This window comes from Podarcis bocagei (assembly GCF_964188305.1).
Source record: "Podarcis bocagei genome assembly, chromosome: 1".
Classification (NCBI taxonomy): domain Eukaryota; kingdom Metazoa; phylum Chordata; class Lepidosauria; order Squamata; family Lacertidae; genus Podarcis; species Podarcis bocagei.
This window is the reverse complement of record NC_138125.1, coordinates 88,256,374-88,276,282: the sequence shown is the minus strand read 5'-3', so window position 1 is coordinate 88,276,282 and position 19,909 is coordinate 88,256,374. Positions and strand designations below refer to the sequence as shown.

General features: G+C 47.2%; 1 protein-coding gene across 1 annotated transcript; it reads right to left on the bottom strand.

Annotated features, from left to right (window-relative positions):
• Positions 1–745: 745 nt before the first annotated feature.
• Positions 746–19,864, bottom strand: ATG9A (autophagy related 9A). Its single transcript, XM_081189161.1, has 16 exons — positions 19,750–19,864; positions 18,804–18,910; positions 14,649–14,791; positions 14,124–14,167; positions 13,615–13,679; positions 13,139–13,300; positions 12,428–12,569; positions 10,214–10,962; positions 8,931–9,084; positions 8,475–8,654; positions 8,012–8,257; positions 6,796–7,010; positions 6,134–6,251; positions 5,433–5,658; positions 4,406–4,548; positions 746–3,483 (listed from the first exon to the last, which is right to left on the bottom strand). Exons 3-16 carry the CDS (start codon positions 14,749–14,751, stop codon positions 3,478–3,480), a joined length of 2,553 nt encoding a protein of 850 aa, XP_081045287.1. The 5' UTR covers positions 14,752–14,791; positions 18,804–18,910; positions 19,750–19,864; the 3' UTR covers positions 746–3,477.
• Between the last annotated feature and the right edge of the window lie 45 nt (positions 19,865–19,909).

Below are 19,909 nucleotides of genomic sequence, written 5' to 3'. Positions count from 1 at the left end.
GACAGTCTAATCCTTCAGATTAAGGATGGAGATGGGGATAAGGGAAGTTGTCTAGGTCAAGAGCATCACCACAGGTCATGGCCACAATTCTTAAACATTTAGCATAGATGCCCTCTGATCCTCCCTGTCCCCTCACGTCCTGACTTTTTTTTACAAATTGGAAATACATTTTAAAATTGCATTCACACACAAAATCAGTATTGCTACATATGAGTTCTTAGCAGTATTTGGCTATAGAATTATAAAACCAAAAGTACCAGAATGCATTTAGCACGCCCCTTTAAATGTACCCAAACTGGTGCTATGTTCCCTATAAAAAAAATAACAACAGCTCCTAAGCACATGGTAAATGCTAAATATATTTTTGCTCCTAGACGTGACACACTCATTTCTCAGCATTCATTGGGGCCAGAAAAGATGTGCCTCTTTAGATATTATAGCAGTCTGTGGCTTTTTTTTTCTGAGGCAACTGGTTGGAACGCAGTTCTGGCACCTCTCAGGTGGGCGCCATTGCCATTCTAAGAGAACCCGAGTGTTCATGATGAGTTGCATTATTTCTTTTGAAAAATAGCACTGTAGCAGTGCATGTACAAAAATCCAGTAGATAGTAACTACCCCATTAGTGCCACAAGCATTGTGATGATGGCCAACTATCCTGTGATCCACCTGGATTCATCTTGTAGGTAGCAGGCTGTTATCCTACCAGACACAATGAAAGACAATTCCACAGGCACGGCCACAGCGATCAAAGAATGGAACACCCCTCTTTATTCAGTAGATACAGTAATGTACAGGATGTCAGACATAAGCTCTGTTTTACAAACCACTTGCAGTGCTCCACATAACTCACAGGCCAGCCTCTAGTGTCACAAACGAAGCAGGAGGCCACAGGTGGCTGTACCATGCACAAAAAGATGGGGGCAAAATCAAGACAAGCATAATACATGACAGCTAGAATTCCCTCCCACCCCATGTTTTAGCTGAGAACGCTCCTTTTATTCACTGCTAGACCAGGGGTAACAGTAACATTTCCACTAGGATGCAGCAGGCTCATCTCTGCCAATGGGGCTGCTCTGCAGCTGATCGCTGTAGTGCAGGGACTGTGACTCTGTAGTTTTCCAGATGCTGTTGGACTCCAAATCCCATCAGCTCCAGCCACCATGCTCCATGGTCAGGGATGATAAGAGTTGTAATATAGTAAAGTTTCACAAAGTACAGGTTCCCCATCCCAACAGTACATAACCAGCACTGATCAAAGTTGCAGTCTATAAAGCTATTCTTTCTACACTCCAGGGGATGTGTATTTTGCAGGAAAGACAGCAAATTAATATTTTACCATCAGTTGTTTTGAATTTCTTAAAATGCACCAGTAATCTGAAGAACGGGGGGAAATCCCAGCACCAGCCATACATCTAAACTACTGACAGCTTGAAACTGCTGCTCACCAACTTCCCTTTTAGCATGTACCCCACAACACCAATGACCACTCTTTTGTTAAACTAGGTTAGGGAGTGGGGAAGTACAGTCTACTTTTTGGGCATAATCTCCTTTCTAGAGCAGGTGAACTACCAGCTGTAATCAATTCATTGCTGAGTGCAAATAATCTCTTCAATTCTGAAAGAGGGCAAAGAAGAAAAGAAACCCCAAGAATCCTGGCTCCCAAGACCTACAATGTCAGTTCTAAGGCCATATAGGGATCTCCATGCAACCCGGCCTGAGCCCACAGAGAGGAAGGGTGCATATTTTATCTGTGACAGTAATGGCAAGCTGCTTTTCCTATGTACAACAGGAGCTTTGACAAACAGCTACTGGAGGTTGCAGCAGCCACTGTAAAAAAAAAATAATAAAAAATGGCCCCACAGAGAAGACAAAGGAGTCAAAACCACAGGGTTAACCAAGCCATACTGGGACCTGTAGCTCTGATGACAGCGCTAGCATTACCCTAAGCAATAATTGGCTGGATTGTACCACACCCTCTTGGGATGCAATGTTTTCACTGGGCAGTCTGGAAAGTATTATTTGTGATGTTTGCTATGCAAACCATAAAAGTATTTTGCTGTTGTGCTAAGACCACATAGCCCATAAGAATTAGAGGACGACAGTGGAGCCGATGGCATGGTGTTCTTTAGTAATAAAGTGGGGGAACCAGTAGAACCAGCAGAACTTCTGTAGACTGTTCAAGAGAACGCCTTGTCTAGCCAGGCGAGAGGTTCAGCCCTTTCAACAAGAATCTGAAGCCCACCCCAGTTCTTAAGATTGTGACAGGTAATATATTTGGCATATAGGAACTCTTCTCTTGCTGGCACTTCCACAAGATCTGGGTGTTTGCCATTAAGGCATCCATAGAAAAGAGACATCACAAGGAGGGCAGCACTAGCTTGGAGAAGAACCCAAACATTTGTGCCCACAGGAAGTGTATGGGGAATCTGGGAAATATTTAAATAGAGCGATGGGGGTGGGGACAGACAAGTATCGCCTTCCTCCACCCATCCCTCATACCCACAAGTACAGCACCCGGGGCAGAGCCTCATACTTGAGTCTAAATCCTAGCAGGATGAACAAGGTGAGAGCAAGGGGCTACCTCAGAATGGAGCCATCGGTCTGGAGCTGGGTGCCATTTGGTAAGTTTGAAGGAGACTTTGGTCATTTCAGATATTGCCTCAAGCAAAACCTGGTACGGGCTGTGAAGCAATAGCCTGCGAAGCCTGTGCTTTGATACTGCAAGAGGGATGCGAAATAAACGTGGCCCCAAACAGTAGAATCATTTGTGCCCACAGGAAGACAAAATCCTGCGGCATGAGTGGTGATGGCACTGCAAGAGTGCCTCTTTTGGCTTGGCTTCAAAGGTTGTGAGTGAATGGTAAAGCAGGGAGGAAGATACGCACCCTTCTTGTGTGTGAAAAGCTTCTATCCAAGTTAGGCTCTGCCACTGGAGGAAGCCTGTGCCCCATTCCCATTACAAAAATAATCTCTTGCAGCCCTTCTTTTCCTGAGTCCAAATCTATCGCCTGATTGCATCTTTAATTCCACGCTGTAGTCTGGACAGTGTTACAGCTCTTCCTGCCTCTGAACGGGGGTCCACACAGCAGGTCCTCCTCCTGCTACAACAGGACATTTCAGGCAGGGCAAGCATGGATGCCAGTCTCCTGCACTGTAGTGTGCTCCGTGGTGTACTGTGCAAGTCTCGGATGGTTCTCCAACATGGACGACACGGATGCAGACACGGACAAATATATGTAATCACACACACATCCAGCCCATGCCCAGCTAGCGTGCCACCGGCATGAGGCATGTCTGGATAGAGTTCCGGCCACAATGAAGGCACTGCTGTCTTCACACCTTCCTCACGCTGGCACTGACGCCCAGGACATGGAGACTTGAGCCAACCCATACTTTGTAGGGCAGGGTAACCCAATGTCCCACCAGCTGAGGCGGGCCCACCATGTGGAGCCCACACAAGATCTTCAGCCTTCACAGCTACACCTGAAGGAATTGGGAAGGCAAAGGAAGTTATTTGGGAAGGGGGACAGTGAGGAGAAAGACTGGGTCAAAGCAAAGCTCTGAATACTCCAGATTTTGTGCCAAACAAAGATCCCACCTCCTGAAACTTTCAGTATTTATTTTTAAGCAAGCTGTAGGCTATTTAGCAATATCAGCTGACTACATGCAAAGGAGAATAAGGATCCTCCACCTCTAAAACCCATATGGAAGAGAACATTTTGACAGCTACAGCTGATGGAGGGGAAGAAATGCTGCATATACTGAAATTCCCCTTTCCAAGGCAGAAAATGCCCCCAGCCTTCTTTTGTGTGTGGCTAGCACACTGAAGCTAGAGATCTTTCACAGAATGCCTGTCATTGCTCTCTGTCCCTCCATAGCTTACTCCAGGCTTCCTCAACCTCCAGATGTTTTGAGACTACAATTCCCATCATCCCTGACCACTGGTCCTGCTAGCTAGGGATCATGGGAGTTGTAGGCCAAAAACATCTGGAGGGCCAAGGTTGAGGAAGCCTGGCTTACTCTCTCAACTTCTCATATTACTCTCTTCCCTCTTACTCTGAGATGACACTTGGGGGGGGGGAGTCTACCCAAACATGGCTTTCTTTCTTTAATTTATAAATTTAAATTTCTCCCTTCAACCAAGGAACACGGGGCAGTTTACAGAATAGCATTGCCTGATTTATTTGGTCTGCTTTGTGTATGAGTTCCTGAAAGCCCGACTAGTTCGTATCAGTAGAGCCTTCCAAAACACAAAATCAAATTATTTTTGTACTAACTAGTCTTTGGCCAGGTAGCTTCTGGTGATGATAGTGCAGTAATACATATAGCTGCATTAAGAGGCTGCAGATTCCTCTGGTTTCATGATACAGCCATTGCCAATGCCCAACTATCAACCAGGCTGTACCTTGTGTATCTGAGGTGGCAACTCATCTTCCAAGCTCTCCTCTGGCACAGGCTCTGGGTGCCGAGCAGTCTGGCCATCTTCAGCCCACCCCCCAAGTGGCAGCCGAGCGAAGTGTGACGGGGCTCTGTGCACCATGCCAGGGTCTGTGGGAAAACAAAGAGGAAAAGATAACCACCGGATGGGGTAGCCAAAGTTAAATGAGATCAGTTTGCTGCAAAATCTGTTTGGGGCTTCCAGTCTGCTCTGTTCCTCATTACCACCCAACACAGATACAGTAGCTGGGAAGCAGTGGCGTAAGTGGAAATATAGTATCTTGCAAGTACTCTTGGTCTTTTTGTTTCCACCTGCTCCTCTAACCAAGTCTATTAAGCAACACCCTACCCTGCCAGCTTTGGCCATGCCCCTTGTTGAAAGAAATAAGTATATTGATAGCTTTGTGACCAGAACAATGAAGACTCTTGTGGCACCATTTAAGACTAATAAATTTATTATGAACCATAGTCTACTCCATCTGATGAGGTATGAATATGTCATAAATTAGTCTTTAAGGTGCCACATGCTTTCATGGACTGGCATGGTTACCCTTCTGGAAATTCATAACCAAAGAAAATTGAGCCTTCTGAAAATCAAAACTAAAGAAAATGAGAGCCCAAATCACAGAGAAAATGGTGCCTTCTGAAACGGCAGCAACGAAAGCAAAATGGATTTTTGAACTTCCCAAACTCATAATGCCACTCTTGTAGCACTGCTAGCCAGTGCTCCAAACCTGCTGATCAGCAAGGAGTGAAGGCTTGAGGCAATCTGAGAGTGTAGGCAGCACAGGTAAAGGCTTGCCTCTTATATATGATGCACTGGCCATGCCATCAAAAGGGTTCACCAAAACTGCCAAGCAGCATGTCAGACTGATATCTAATCTTTTTCTCTCGTTGCCCTGTAGTTAACAAGAAATGCCAGCATGTGTATGTGCAGGGTTTGGCAGGAAATAAAGCCTTTTCTGTACTGTGAGTTTGGTGTTCCTGAAACATACCTGAGACACCACCATATCGGCGCTGGAAGCCGGCTTGCAGAGCAGCTGTCTCATCACCAGCCTGGCGAGGCGAGGCGAAAGGATAACTGGCTGAACGGGGAATGGCACTGCTTGGGGTGCCCTGATGAGCATCGGGCTCCTCCTGGGCACTTTCACCACTCTCATCACTCTCTCGCCGGTGCCACAAGTGCCGCTCAGGCTCCAACTGGGCATGCTGCTTGTGTAACTGAGAATGGCAGGGAGTATTAATGGGCAGCCAACTAGAACACTATGGTGACATTGATGTGTGTCCCAAGCAAGCCCAGTTTGGGACCTGATACAATCCAAGTATCACAGGCCTCCACATAAATATCACATTTACAGCCTTAATTTCACATGCTTCTACACAGGTCTATGCAAGTCATCACCTGCATCCATGAAAGTCTTGCTCACATCCTGCAAGCCTATAGACTCTCTACTCATCTTCAGTTGTGCACAAATTGTCATAAATCATGGCCCAGTGAAGGGAGCCTTTGCTCCCAGCCTGATTTCTGTATAATGAAGGGCCTATCTCTTAGGTTAGGAGCTATATCACAGTACAGAGGCTTATTCGGTCCTCCTTTGCTGTGCTCATTCAGGTACACATGTCTCAAGATGTAGGTCTACACAGAACCTTCAGGGCCCATTGCAAAGGCCTGCATGATTCTTGATGTTCAGCTCACCTCATGCATGTAGAGTGCATGCAGACTCATCTCAGTAGAGGCATATTCTGAAAGGATCAGGCTCTGAAGCTGGCCCTCCCAGGCACTACTGCCAGAACTAGCTGTCCTGGCATCAACCCTGCAAGCCAGAAGGGAGAGAAGAGTCAAGTCAAGATGTGTTAGAAAGAGTAATTTGGAGTCCAGAAGGCACCTTCTTGCCACTCCACACTTTCCCCCCTCCGAGTCTGAGCCTAGAAAGGGTGACATCAACCATACCACTGCTGTAGCCTGATAACTAAAAGGATTCCAAAGTGTGTGTTTAGACACACAGCAATCTTTTGGGGAGCCTTGCAGAACTGGATAGCTTTCTGCTGTCCCTCATAACCTCAGCTCCAAACACAAGGAAACCCTAAGCCATGGGTGGGGAGCTTGTGACCAGTCTTTGCCACTGGCCATGCTAGTTGGCACTGATGGGAACTGGGAGTCCAATAGGAGGGAGGTAATAAAAGGCATAAAAAGCTCTTGCTGCTGCTTCAAAGGCACATCTGGGAGGCTGCCTCCTGCTCTAACACACAGTAATGTATAGCTGTGCTGGGAAAAGCCTCATGAAATAGTCCTCCGAGCACTCTGGGTAAAGTGCTGGTGAGGTGCTCAATAGCCCTTTACAACATGCAGCTTCTTACCCTGAGCCTGCCATTGTGCCAGGACCCCGATGTTGGGAACCTTCTGTGTGGGAACTCCTGTGGGCCGCCTGCGTTGACTGAAGAGGAGAGAAAGAACGCAGGGCAGATGCCACCTCAGACACAGCCGAGAGATGCCGTGAGGCCTGCCCATCACGGACTGCCTGGTAGCCCAGGACTGAGGAGCCTGCAATCACATTGGCAATCAGGCTGTGTGGCTGCAGGGAGAGAACAGAGGAGGGAGGTGTGACCCAGGCAGGAAGATCCAAAGCCTGCCCCATCTATCTACATTCAACGCTTCACCACCACAACTGAACTTTGCAAACCACCCTGTGATTCTTGGATGAAGGGCGGTTTTATTTTAATAAAAATAAAAATAAATAACGTCACCTTTGCCTTTGCAACGGGGATCCTGAATTCTCTCCACATTTTGGAAAATTAGCCCACCCATCTCCAGCCCCCAGCAATTCAAATGCTTTCTAAATGGTGACACTTGGAAGAGAAGATGCTACAGGTGTTGGGGGACTTTCTTATAGGAAAGACAAGTGATTCAGTGAGAAGGGGATTGTTAATCACATTAAGAGATCCTAAACACAAAAGGACCTTAGGTTTTTGATTGTATGCAGTTGGATAAGTGAAATTGCAATAATGTAACCACAAGACACCAAGGACCTTCTGGGGTGGGGTGGGAGGGATGTTGCTTATTTATGTCTGACTTTACATTTGAGTGTTATTTGTGCATCTTATTGAACAATATTTATTCCAATATCAATTCATATCAACAGGAATCTCATTGATTCATCACAATTCCATTTTGCAACCTTTGAGTCTTCCGTAAGCTTAAAACTTTCACAATAAAAATATACAGAAGCAATAAGATATCCTAGGGAAAGGAATTGGGAAATAAAGGAGTGGGGAGAGAGGATGGGTAACGTGGAGACTCTGAAGGTGCCAACTTTTAGGAGGGTATGGCTAACTTTTGCTGAAGAGATAACAGGAGACAGAATTAGCATGCTTGCAAGAGGAAGGTAGTCTAATTAGGTCACAATGAGACAGTGGCAGCCATACTACCATGGCACTCAAATGACTCCACACAGAGCCCAGAAGCCCACATAGAAACATTATCCCCATCCCACCAAAAAGAAACAGTTCACTCCAAATCTCTCCCTATGATAAACCAGGATTATGTCCTGTTCTACCACACACTAGTTCCCAATACCTCTGATTCTGACTGCAAGGACTGAATGGAGGTGAAGAGGGCATTGTCAGGCAGGACAGCCTGCTGGGCCAGAGCCAGGCTGCTGTCGCGGTGCACACGTTCCTTAAGCAAGCCGATGAAAGCCGTGCTCTCCCGAGGAGGCTGCCAGTGTGGGTTGGTGATAGCAAAGTGCATGAGGGACAGCTCCGTCTTGCCATCCTCGGCTTGTTGGTAAACGGAAGCCTCCGTCTTCCCGGCTGACATCCACTGCAAAACAAGAGAGGGACAGGGTGTTTTGTGCACACCATGCAGCTGCCTCAATGGGACTAGGAGCAGCCAGCAGACACAAGGGCACTGCAGACCTGACCTGCGAGCAGCATCACAGCTGCATACTGGGGTTGGACAGGGGCACTGCAGGGTGTTTGTGACCCAGGACGAGGCAAGGCATGTCGGGCCCATGATGCTGCCCCTCACTGGGACTTACCGCAGGGTGTCCATGCCACCGCACATCCATCTGGGCAAAGGAGCAGGTATCTCCCACGCCCACCACCTCCACAGTGAAGTTGCGGAAGAAATCAATTATCTCCAGAGCTTTGGGCCTCAGACAGAAGATGAGGATCAAGGGAGTCACAATGGGGCTGAGCAGCTCTTCCAGGATGAACACCTTAAGTAAAGGAGACAAAGGCATTAAGTTCAACAACTGCACGGGTGTGTATCACTTGTGAAACCACAGCACAGCCTCAAGACATGACTGCATGCATTGGGGAGAAAAACTGGGGGAAATACCAGTGATTCTTTCCTCCCACATGCCCTGGGGTCAGAGAACCTCCCCCATTTGGGGGGGGGACTCCATGGACAATACATGCTTGGATCTAGTCAGGGTTTATGCAAAGGGCAGCTCTTATATGATTTCCTCCCACCCTACCCTGCCCCACCTCACCGCCTTGTACTGGAAGAGCTGGGAGAATTCATCTCGGGTTTCATAGCGGTGGGCGTTGCCCTGCCAGTGGTCAGGCATGTAGTGGATGTGCGCCAGAATCACCCGAAGCAACTGCTCTGGGCAGAAGACCAGGTGCTGGTCTGGGATGAAGGATCTGCAAGACAGATGGGACAGGTGTCAAGGAGAGCTACTTTCCTTCATAAAAGCAAGCAGACAGGCACCTTATGTTCTAGGGGTCCCCAGCCCCATGTTCCCTCTTCATGGAAAGATGAACACAGAGGAGTGTAGTGAGATAAGCTATTTATGGGTCAGATATAGCAGGTTCAGCTTTAACAAACTGGTTCACTGTGGAGGGAGATGATAATTTCACACATTTATGTACTTATTTATATCCTTATTTGCAGTACAGAACTGTTCAGACTGCCTTTGATAAAAGGGTAATACAGACTCAGTGATCAGCCAAATTCCTAGATTCTGGATTTCTGACTCCTAATTCAACATTAAGTCAGTGGCAGGTTACATCAATCTAAAATGTCAGAAGCTGATCAACTATCAATTACAACATAGGAATTTTCAGGTTGATTTTTACTGCACATCAATATACAGCACAGCTAACTCTTTTTAACCAGCAGCTATACCTGCTATACCACTCCCACCATTGTTTCATCTCTCAGATATCAAGCTGAGCTGATGTTTCCAACGCCTTTTTCCCCCATTTCTGTCCGCTTACCCTAGTTTGTGACTCACCCCAGAGTATTACCTTCAAGCAGTGCCTGTCACATTCTTCAGGGACAGATAGAAGCTCTGCCCTTGCTTGATCTAGGCAAAAGCTGAAAGGTAAGTCTAAGGTTGCACTATTCTAGAAAAACCAGGCTTTGCCTCGAACCATCCCAGGGGCCCTCTCATTGCAGATGTCACAGTTTAAACAACTCCAAGGCACCACCATCATTGAGCTCACTAAACCAGGGAAGCAACCTGTTTTGCAGAGCTGAAAGACATGGGTTGTTAAGCTTAATCATATTTCCTCAAGTGTCCTAGCTACCATTGCCACGGAAGGAAAAGGCAACACAGGCAATTCATCTCCCATTAACTTTCTCAGTGGGAGACCCAGCAGAAAAACTTTTGTAGCTTAATGCAATTTTTGGTCAGCAGAATGCCTTTAATTATTCACCTGTCAATTCTCTGATTGGGTGCTCCTCATAATAATGGCAACCACCCTATTAATGCCAAGACTCAGAGAACAAAAACAAAAACCCTTCTGTTCGCAGCCAATCTCAACTCACCTGCAGACAGTGACAGCCACACCCAGAATGGTGACTGTGGTGAGGACATGCTCCACAGCAAGCACGTCTTCATCATAAATTGTGAGGGCAATGAGGACAGCGAGGATGGAGCCAGCAAAGAAGGCCACATTCTTAGCCACGACAGTGAACAGAGGTGAAATGAAGCAGTTCATGTACTTGGAGGCTGGCTTGTAGCCCTTGCTGAGGCGTGAGTGCAACTCATGGTCCAGCTCATTGAAGTGCCGCAGGTAGCAGCGGCCGTAGAGAGACCAGCAACGAGCCCCCAAGCTTCCTGGCTCTCGCTTCAGAATCTCTGTGTAGCTGAAGAAGGCATAGAGGATCTGCCAGATGAGGATGAGCGGACAGAGCAGAAAATTAGCAATGCCAATCCAGAGGATGCGGCTGCCCAGCTTTTCAGCCAGCTCCAGGCGGTTGCTGCCTCGCTTGTACTCGGCCTTGAGACTCCACTCATTCTCAAAGAGTGAGCCAGGGCCCCAGAAGAAGATGAGCTCAAAGTTGTACTTGAGGCCACGCGTATAGAAGATTGTATCGCCCAGTAGGGGGAGGTGGAAGCGCATAGGCAATAGCGACTTGTTCACCATGGCCACCATGTAGTTCTTGAAACGCAGGATGCGGTGGTAGATGTCCAGCTCTGTCAGCTCCTTCTTATGGATGCAGATCTGGTGTTCCTTCTGGATTTGGACAATCCGTGCCTGCACCTCCTGCCATGTGTAGTAGGGCAAATTGGACTGCAGGCAAAGAAAGGGATGGTGAGGTTAGTGCTGTGACTAGGCTAATCCTCTTGGTGGGTATACACTCCCTTCTGAAGGAGCAGGTACACAACTTGGGGATAATTCTGGATCCATTGGTGTCACTTGAGGCTCAGGTGGCCTCAGTGGCATGGAGTGCTTTCCATCAGCTTTGGCTGGTGGCTCAGCTGTGACCCCAACTGGACAGGGATAGTCTAACTTCTCTTGCTCTGGCAACCTCTAGGTTAGATTACTGCAATGCACATGGGACTGTCTCTGAGACATTTCGGAAACTTCAGCTGTTGCGGAATTCAGTGGCCAGGTTGCTCAACAAGGCAGGACAGTTTGAGCATGTAACACCAATCTTGGCCTGACTGCACTGGTTGCCAATTAGTTTCTGGGCCCAATTTTGACATATAAAGCCTCAAACATCTCAGGACCGCAACACCTCAAGGACCATCTCTTCCCATATGAACTCACCTGGAACCTGCAGTCATCATCTAAAGTGCTTCTTCATGTCCCCCCTCCACAAGAGGTCCAGAGGGTGGCAACATGAAGATGAGCCTTTTCTTTGGTGGCTCCCCATTTGTGGAATGCTCTCCACACAGTGGTTCACCTGGTGCCATCATTATATATCTTTATGGGCCAGGCAAAAACTTTCCTTGATACCCAGGCCTTTGGCCTTTAACTATCTGTGGCCTGTTAGAAGTGGGTAGGTTTTTAATGTATTTCTCCCCCCACCCCACAATGGTTTTGATGTATCTGGGGATGGGTTTTTTTGTCCATTTGGTTGTTTGTTTGTTGCTTTGAGTTGTCTTGGGAAAGATAAAGTGACTGACAGATTTAACAAACAAAAACTTTCCCCACTCCTGAAAAAGGGGAAGGGAATTGGTTATGCAGAGACTCAACTTCTAACACTCTTGGGCAAGGACCAAATAACAAACACTGGCAAACCAGACAATGACAGCTGCAGATCATACTAGCCCTGCCACTCAACCAAGCAAGTCAGATTGAGCAACCATGGGATTAGCAGCAGACCAGAAAGATCAGCAGCAGTGTTCAACTCTGGAGGAAGGTCACTAAGGGACAGAGGAAGGTTCAGGAGTGGAAGATTTTTCCCTTAAAGGAGAAGAAGCAACAGGTCTTATCTGCAGGCTTCTCACTGCTTGGAAAAGAACATGAGACACTAAGAACTGAATTGCAGGATCAACCCAAATGTTATTCTGGGTCAAACCAAAAGTCATGTTGGTCCAGCACTCTGCCTCCAGTAACAGTCAGTCAAATGCTCCTGGGAAGCTTGCAAAAAAAAAAAAAAAAAAAAGTGGGGGAAGGATATGGCAGTACTGATTTGCTTGTAATCAGGTAATCAGAACTATATTGCTAAGGTGTCAACATTCCCTATCAATAGCACATTGTGTAAATTTGTGTATGCATGTCTAACAGTTCCCAGAGCACAGCATCTTACCATGGGAATCTTGAGAGCGTTGATGTAAAAAGAGTGGATTTCCCAATAGCAGCAAATGTTGTAGATGAATTTAATCAGCCGATGGATCCAGAAGACCCCCGCAATCACCAGGATAGAGATGAGAAAGCCATTGGCCTGGATCCTATGAGAAAGATGGATTCACAGAAAGGAAGAAGCAGCTACCTCCCTTCTGGTCGTCACAGTTATTTCCAAAGCATGTGCCAACCCCTCCTTCTTAGATTGCTAGAATTCAGGCACTTCAGGTGGGTGCAAGGCTATGCAGTGATGAGATACATTAAACTGTACTAATGGGCATCTGTGCTGGAAAATCTGAGAGAAGATGGGTACAGCTATAAATGTGAATACAAAGCTTTCTCTCACAGTTAATCCACAAGACACTGAGGGGCCAAAGATTGTCTAGTATATTAAAAGTCCAGCTGGCTCGTCAGGGGCCCGACTTTATCACTGACATTAGTTTAACACTGGAGACCCCAGATTTGGCAGATATAGAGGCAAACATCTGAAAGCAGTTTTGACAGCAATGCTCACCTTGCAAGAACTAAATTTCCGAGCCTACAGCTACGATTGAGTGTGACTTAAAATGCAAAGTAGAGGATCTTCCACTTCAAGAGGCCTCTTGGATTTTAGACCCGACCAAGATGGGCTAGGATGTGGTCAAATTTAGGGAAGGATAGTCCTTGCTAACTTTACCTGGCACTGCACTCATTGGGAGGCAGGAAGGCATCTGGCAGGGTCACCTTGACAGGGTCACTGGAATGCTGGCTGTGATTCACCAGCTTGTTAGCAAACAGGATATCGTAGTCAACACAGCTGACAAGGAATGTGGTGAAGGCCACAACAAAGATGAACTGCCTGTGAGAAGAGAAGATGTGTCACACTAGGAGGCACTCAGCCTTCCCCGCTCCCATCTTCAAATTATCTGGGCCAGCAGAAGGCACCAGCTGTCTAAATCCTTCACACCAGAGACATCTTGCATAAAGAGAATCAGGAGTAGGATTTGTTTTCCTATCAACCTGAATGACAGGGAATTGGGGCCAGGGAAGGATCACTAGCTCCAGCAGAAACCAGAACTCTTTTTTTCACCTCTGACAAGGTGCCCATGGAAATACAATGAATGTCCACTTCCAATCCTGTTTTACTGGAAGAGACATGGAGTTCATACTCACATTAATTCAAAGATCTCACTGATGAGCATACAGGTGAAGCCATTCTTCTGGTGCAGGTTATAGACGTGAGGGGTACAGTCAAAGAGAATTGCTCAGAATATTGGTTGCAGTACCCACCCTTAGTTTCACCAGAGACTAGTCTCCCATTAGCAGGAAGCATCTCCTTTTCCAGTTCAACCTGCCATGCTATTAAGCCACGATTAGCCACCATCAGGAGGAAAGAGTCAGTAACTTTCTGCCGTAAAGAATTCCATTTGAGGGGGTGATTGCAAATCTCCTTGTATTGCTATGTTGCTGTCTGGCCTGTAAACCTGTATGGGTTCCAGAGGCTGGTTCTTGATTATGCTATCCTTTGTTCCTGAACTGATACTGAAAGGTCCTTTGCCTCTTGGAGTGTTTAATGGGCCACAAGGAACCTTGTAAAGGGTTCCCAGCTCTGCTGCAACCGAGCCCCACCACCAATCCCGACAGCTGGGATACAACCATCCCTGCCCTTCAGGTAAGGATATACGAGAGAAAAAGAGGTCCAGATTCTCAATGTGGTGCCAGGGAGCTGCAAGACAGACAAAGTGAAAAAAGAACCCTAAAATTCTACACAGCAGAAAGAAGCCAGAGGGAGAGGGAGCTGCGACACAGCATCCCATGGCCCCATCCAAGCCCAATATTTTAAGAACAAAAGTTCAAAGCTGAACCCTAAAGACACTTTCTAGAGAAAAAGCCTTGCTCAATTTTGTGGGAACTTACTAAGAACATAAGACCAAAGGCCCGTCTAGTCCCACAGTGGCCAGTCACATGCCTCTGGGAAATCCACAAGCAATACAAGAATGCAACTGCCTTCTCCTATTACTGCTGCTTCCCAGGAACCGGCATGCTTGAAAACATGCTGCACAGCAAATGCAGTTTCTCCAGAAACAGAGTCAGAATCCCACAATTCCACTTCCTGTTCAGAATAGTCTTTCACTAGTCCCAGGCACCATCACCACTGATTTGTGGGGTGCCTGGCGCCAAGGCTGGCCACTCACAGCTGTACTCACATTTGCTGCCCTCGGCAACATGAACCATCAGGTCCTCTTCTCCTGGGGGAGAGTCATTGTAGGACGCCTCCAGCCGCTGATACTCTGTATCAAAGTGAGCCATGTTGTCACTGAGCTGGGCCTCATCCAACGTCACACAGGCTCTGAGGGGGGGAAAGACAGGGTAAAAAAAAAGTAACATTTAAGACATAACTAGAAGGCATCAGTTGGGTTGGAAGACACATTTCATTTTAGTTTTACCCTTAAAAGGAACTGGAAGCTTCTGGTGGGGACCAAATAGCAGAGGGCAAGGAAGGAAAAGAGTGGAGAGAGGAAAGCAGGAGACAAAACAGAACAAATCAAGAAGTAGGAAATAATTATTGGTGGTGAGAGCAGGAAACACTGCCTGATCATGAAACATCCTGTCCAAACCTATTCTGGGTTTTGAATCTTTGCTTTACATCATATTTACAAACTGTTGTCTGCAACAAAGTTGTTGTTGTTTTGTTGTTGTTATTATACATTTAATTTCATGAACAGGCAGAGCAGGGACTTGATACATACCTTTGCAAGTATATCAATCTCTTCCCACACACAAAGGAAAGTACAACGTTTCAACTAAAGGAAACCTATCTAGCTGGGGTTTAGAAGAACTTCAGCTTCACTTTCATTTTAGCCTACAGTTCTAGCTTTCTTTCTATACCAGAAGTAAAAAATGCAATATAATGAAAAAAGATAAATAAAAAAACTTTATCTAGTCTAGTATCCTGTACCCACGGTGCCAAATCACATGCTCTTGTGTATCTGAGAACCTGTGTATGCATGCATTCACATGCATATTTTCAAAACAGATTCATAGTAAAGCACAACATATATGCAAACTCAAAGGTGCATTTTATAGCCAATATTCTAACACATTCAAACTTCTAGTCTAGAGAAAAGCAAGAGTTCCTATTGGAGCTATGGGACCCTGGGAAGATAGAGAGAATTTGCCAAAGGTGATCTACTGAGGCTCAGATGAGATATTCCTGCAGCTCTGTGGATGCAAGTATGCAAAAGACCAAGACCATAACTAGGGCCAGGAATTCTATGCCCTTGTGACTTCAGCTCTTTGGGGAACCAAACTTCATGATACTGGGTGACAGGACCCTTATCAGGCTTCTTGATCTGGCACCCAGCACTGCGTTAAAGGTGTACCTTGAGAGTGACATGGAGTTGCATGGACAGTTGTTGGAGGGGTGGCTGAAAGACACAGACTGATGCTCAAACTACCCTAAAATAAGGTCTGGAGATCTCTAGTATGGTACGTACAAGGAAAGGGTCCAGTGATATAATGAGGAGGATTTTAGTGACATCTAGGTGGAATGAAAGGCAATTATCTGTGGGAGAATCTACCCTTCTGGGAGGTGTGTGTGTACATGAGGGAGTGTAATCAAGAGAGATTCTCTCTCAGGTTGACTCTCCTTCTGTCTCAAGGGATCAAGAAAAGGATCTAAGTTTTTGAGGTTTGCATTCAGTGACCTTTTCATTGCCACTGTCTTTTAGTCTCATCATCATTGCAACTCAGCATTTTCAGTTATTTAATCATTAAGGTTCCTGCCACACAGCAACTTGCTAGAGAGGGTCAGAAAAGGTAGGCAAGGGGGCCATTACTCAGGGTTGTTGTTCTGCTGCTGTTCCCCCTACAACTGGTATTCTGTGGCCTGCTGCCTCTGACCCAGGTGGTAGTATATACCGTATTTTTCGCACCATAGGATGCACCGGACAATAGGACGCACTTTGTTTTAGAGGGGGGAGAACAAGAAAAAAAAAATCTCCCCCTCTCTGCCCAGCGCCCCTTCAGTGAAGCGGCAGGAGGCGCTGCACAGAGAGGGGGAGAACTTTCCCCCTCTTGTTTTCCCGCTGTAAAACAAGGTGCCGTTTAAGGTGCGTTCAGGCGGCTACCTTGGAAGCCTGGAGAGCGAGAGGGGTCGGTGTGCACTGACCCCTCTCGCTCTCCAGGCTTCAGGTTCCTTTCGACCTGCTCTTTGGGGCTGGCGGGGGGAAGCCCACCACCAGCCCCAAAGAGCAGGTCAGGGAGCAGCGGAAAGGCTCCTGCCATAGCCGCGCGTCACCTCTCCAGCCGGGAGAGGGTCGTGGGGCTATGGCTTCTTTAGCCCCGCGCGCGCTCTCCCGGCTGCAGAGGTGACGCGCGGCTGTAGAGGCTCCTGCCATAGCCGCGCGTCACCTCTCCAGCCGGGAGAGGGTCGCGGGGGGCTGCTTTAGCGGGAGCCTCTATAGCCGCGCGTCACCTCTCCAGCAGGGAGAGGGTCGCGGGGGGCTGCTTTAGCCCCGCGCGTGCGCTCTCTCCCGGCTTGAGAGGTGATGCGCGGCTATGGCAGGAGCCTCAATAGCCGCGCGTCACCTCTCCAGCCGGGAGAGGGTCGCGGGGGGATGCTTTAGCCCCGTGCGCGCTCTCCCGACTGGGGAGGTGACGCGCGGCTATAAATCCTCCTGCCATAGCCGCGCGTCACCTCTCCAGCTGGGAGAGGGTCGCGGGGCTATGGCGTCTTCGCTCCATAGGACACACACACGTTTCCCCTTCATTTTTGAAGGGGGAAAAGTGCATCCTATAGAGCGAAAAATACGGTAGACATTGTGAATAGTAGCCTTATCCCCATGAATTTGTCAAATCCTTTTTAAAGCTCTCTAAGTTTATGGCTTTCACTACATCCTATGGTATCAAATTTCAATTTTGCAGGTGTGTTTATCAGTTCCCTTTATCAGTCCTGAATCTCCCACTTCGCTGAATGGCCTCAGGCTCCAGCACTATGGCAGAGCAAGAGGAAAGTTCTCTCTACCCACTTGCTTCACATCATGTATAAGTTTATTTCCCTTTGACATGCTCCCCCTTTAAAAAAAAACTAAAAAAGTTACCCAATGTTTTTGGTTTACCTTTTCCACACTTTCCAGCTCTACAGTATCCTATTTTGGGATGTGACAGACAGAATCATTGGCACGTAATTTTCCCTTTTCACTTCTGTCACACACACTTTTAATAATATTTTTTATTGTTGATCTTAATGTTTTTAGCTATATGCGCCTCAAACCTTACTTTCTTTTTTGAATTTGTTTTGCAAGCATGTGTTCCATTTTGTTCTCCTTAATTGAGCAAGACCTCCCATTTTGTGAAAGGAAGAAGCCTTATTGCCTCTAACAGCTTCCTTGCTTCTATTACACTAGCATCTTCCCTGACTTGCAGTATACATTTGAACTATGCTTCTATTCTTGTAATTCTGAAACAACACCAATATGCTTTGGAGAGATTTAACCCTCTAGTCTTTCACTTTCAACTTGACTTTCAACCAATCATTTCATTTTTGAGATTTCATTTTTTGAAGTCAAATGTGACTGTGGACATCCTTAGCCATTCTCTACTCTGCTTACATATATGTTGAATTTGATAACTCTTTGGTTACTGTTTCCAACTAGTTGAAAACACTTAAATATTGCACAAAGTACTGGCACCACTTACGAGTAAGTTCAGGGTCACGTCTCAGATAAGTTCCATGACCAAATGTTCTACAGCACAATCATTTAGGATATTTAGAACTTTTAACTGTCTGTCATGACTAGAACATGGGCGGACTACAGTCATGTGTGACCTCTTCTCTCTTTCTTTTCAACTAGCGATCGAACGTATCCATTCTTGCCTTAGTAGATAAGACATGTATTGTTGGATAAGACCAGAATTAGCCTACTCCCACATTCTTGGCAAGAATTCTACCAACCAGCAGGCCAACCAGAAATCAGTGATTCACCCATGGACTACTACAAAGTTTCAACCCACACTTGGATTAAAGGATCCTTGGGATACTGTAACAGCATGTCAAATGATTTTTCTTCATTCAGAGCATGTACATATATTCTTGCCACTTTTGCAAATAAAAACAACCACACCCATTCTTAAATATTTCTCCTTATTTACCCTGTACTTTGACTCATGTAGATGCAGTGCCTACAGCTACAGGAAGGGCACACCCTTGGTGTAAGCTACTACAATTCAGACAGACAAAAACAAATGGTAAAATAAATCCCTCTTGAAGCAATACCTATGCACATGGTACACACACACACACACACACAGAGAGAGAGAGAGAGAGAGAGAGAGAGAGAGAGAGAGAGAGAGAGACTCACCTGCTCCATCTACCCCTAGTGCTGCAGGAACCCCCTGCTTGTGCTGTGCTCTGGGCATCTGACTGGCATCTCTAGCCTTGGATCCCCAATGTGCTTTTTCCCCCTGCCTGAAAAGAAAAAAGGCAGGATGTACACTGGAGATGGAGACTTTCAAGGGGCATGTGGCCGTTCGGCTGGCAGGATGACCCTTGGAGGCTTCTGGTTCCACTCAGGGCTGGATTTAGGTTTGCTGAGGCCCTAAGCTACTGAAGGTAATAGGGCCCTTTATATGTCCAGCTGTCAGCAACAAATTGTTCCTGTTTTTTGTGTTGAATATATGCTATATGGTAATTTATGGACCTAATAGGCCCATACACAACACAAAACACTGTTGCTGTATGTGGGTTTTAATTTATTTACTTTTATCTTATATTTTGGTGTTTTTTTCCTTTTAAATTTTTTTGGGGCCCCAAAATTTATACGTAAATCCAGCACTGGTTCCACTCAACACTCTCCAACCGGAAACAGGACCAGCTCCAGGCCCCTTTTGTAGGGTTGATTGGCGAAGAAGGGGCTGGTTCTGCTCCCCCGGCGCCCGCGAATCAAAAGAGAGGGAATCCAGGGCGAGACGGCCTGCTTCGCCAGGTGAGGAAGGGCCCCCTTTGGTTTGCACCTTAACCCTCTCACCCTCTGGGATGGGCAGAGCCGGAGGGGAGCCAGCTCACCCGCCGGATCCCTCATCCCAAGTTGGAAAGGGAGAGGGACCGGGGGGGGGGGCTTTTCCTTGGGCGGCCCCAGGCAGCTCCTCCGAGGCTGTTTTGTTTTGGCTGAGCCGGGCCGGGAGGGGCCTTCCTCGGAGGTTGTTTACTTGGGAAGCGGGAGGGAGGCGGCGCGGCGGGGATTCCAAGGCGAGGCCCACGTCCCCCCCCCCCGCCATCCCTTTCCCGGCGGCGGCTGCGCGGCTCACCTCCAGGACAGTCGCCCCTAGTGACCGGACCCGGGGCTCAGCCTCCTCCGCCGCCGCGACTTCCCAGGCTCCGTCTGTCACTCTCTCTCTCTCCGCCCCACTCGCCTCCTCCCTCGTCCCGACCGGCGGGCGCTTTCCGCTGCCAATGGAAGGCCGGGAA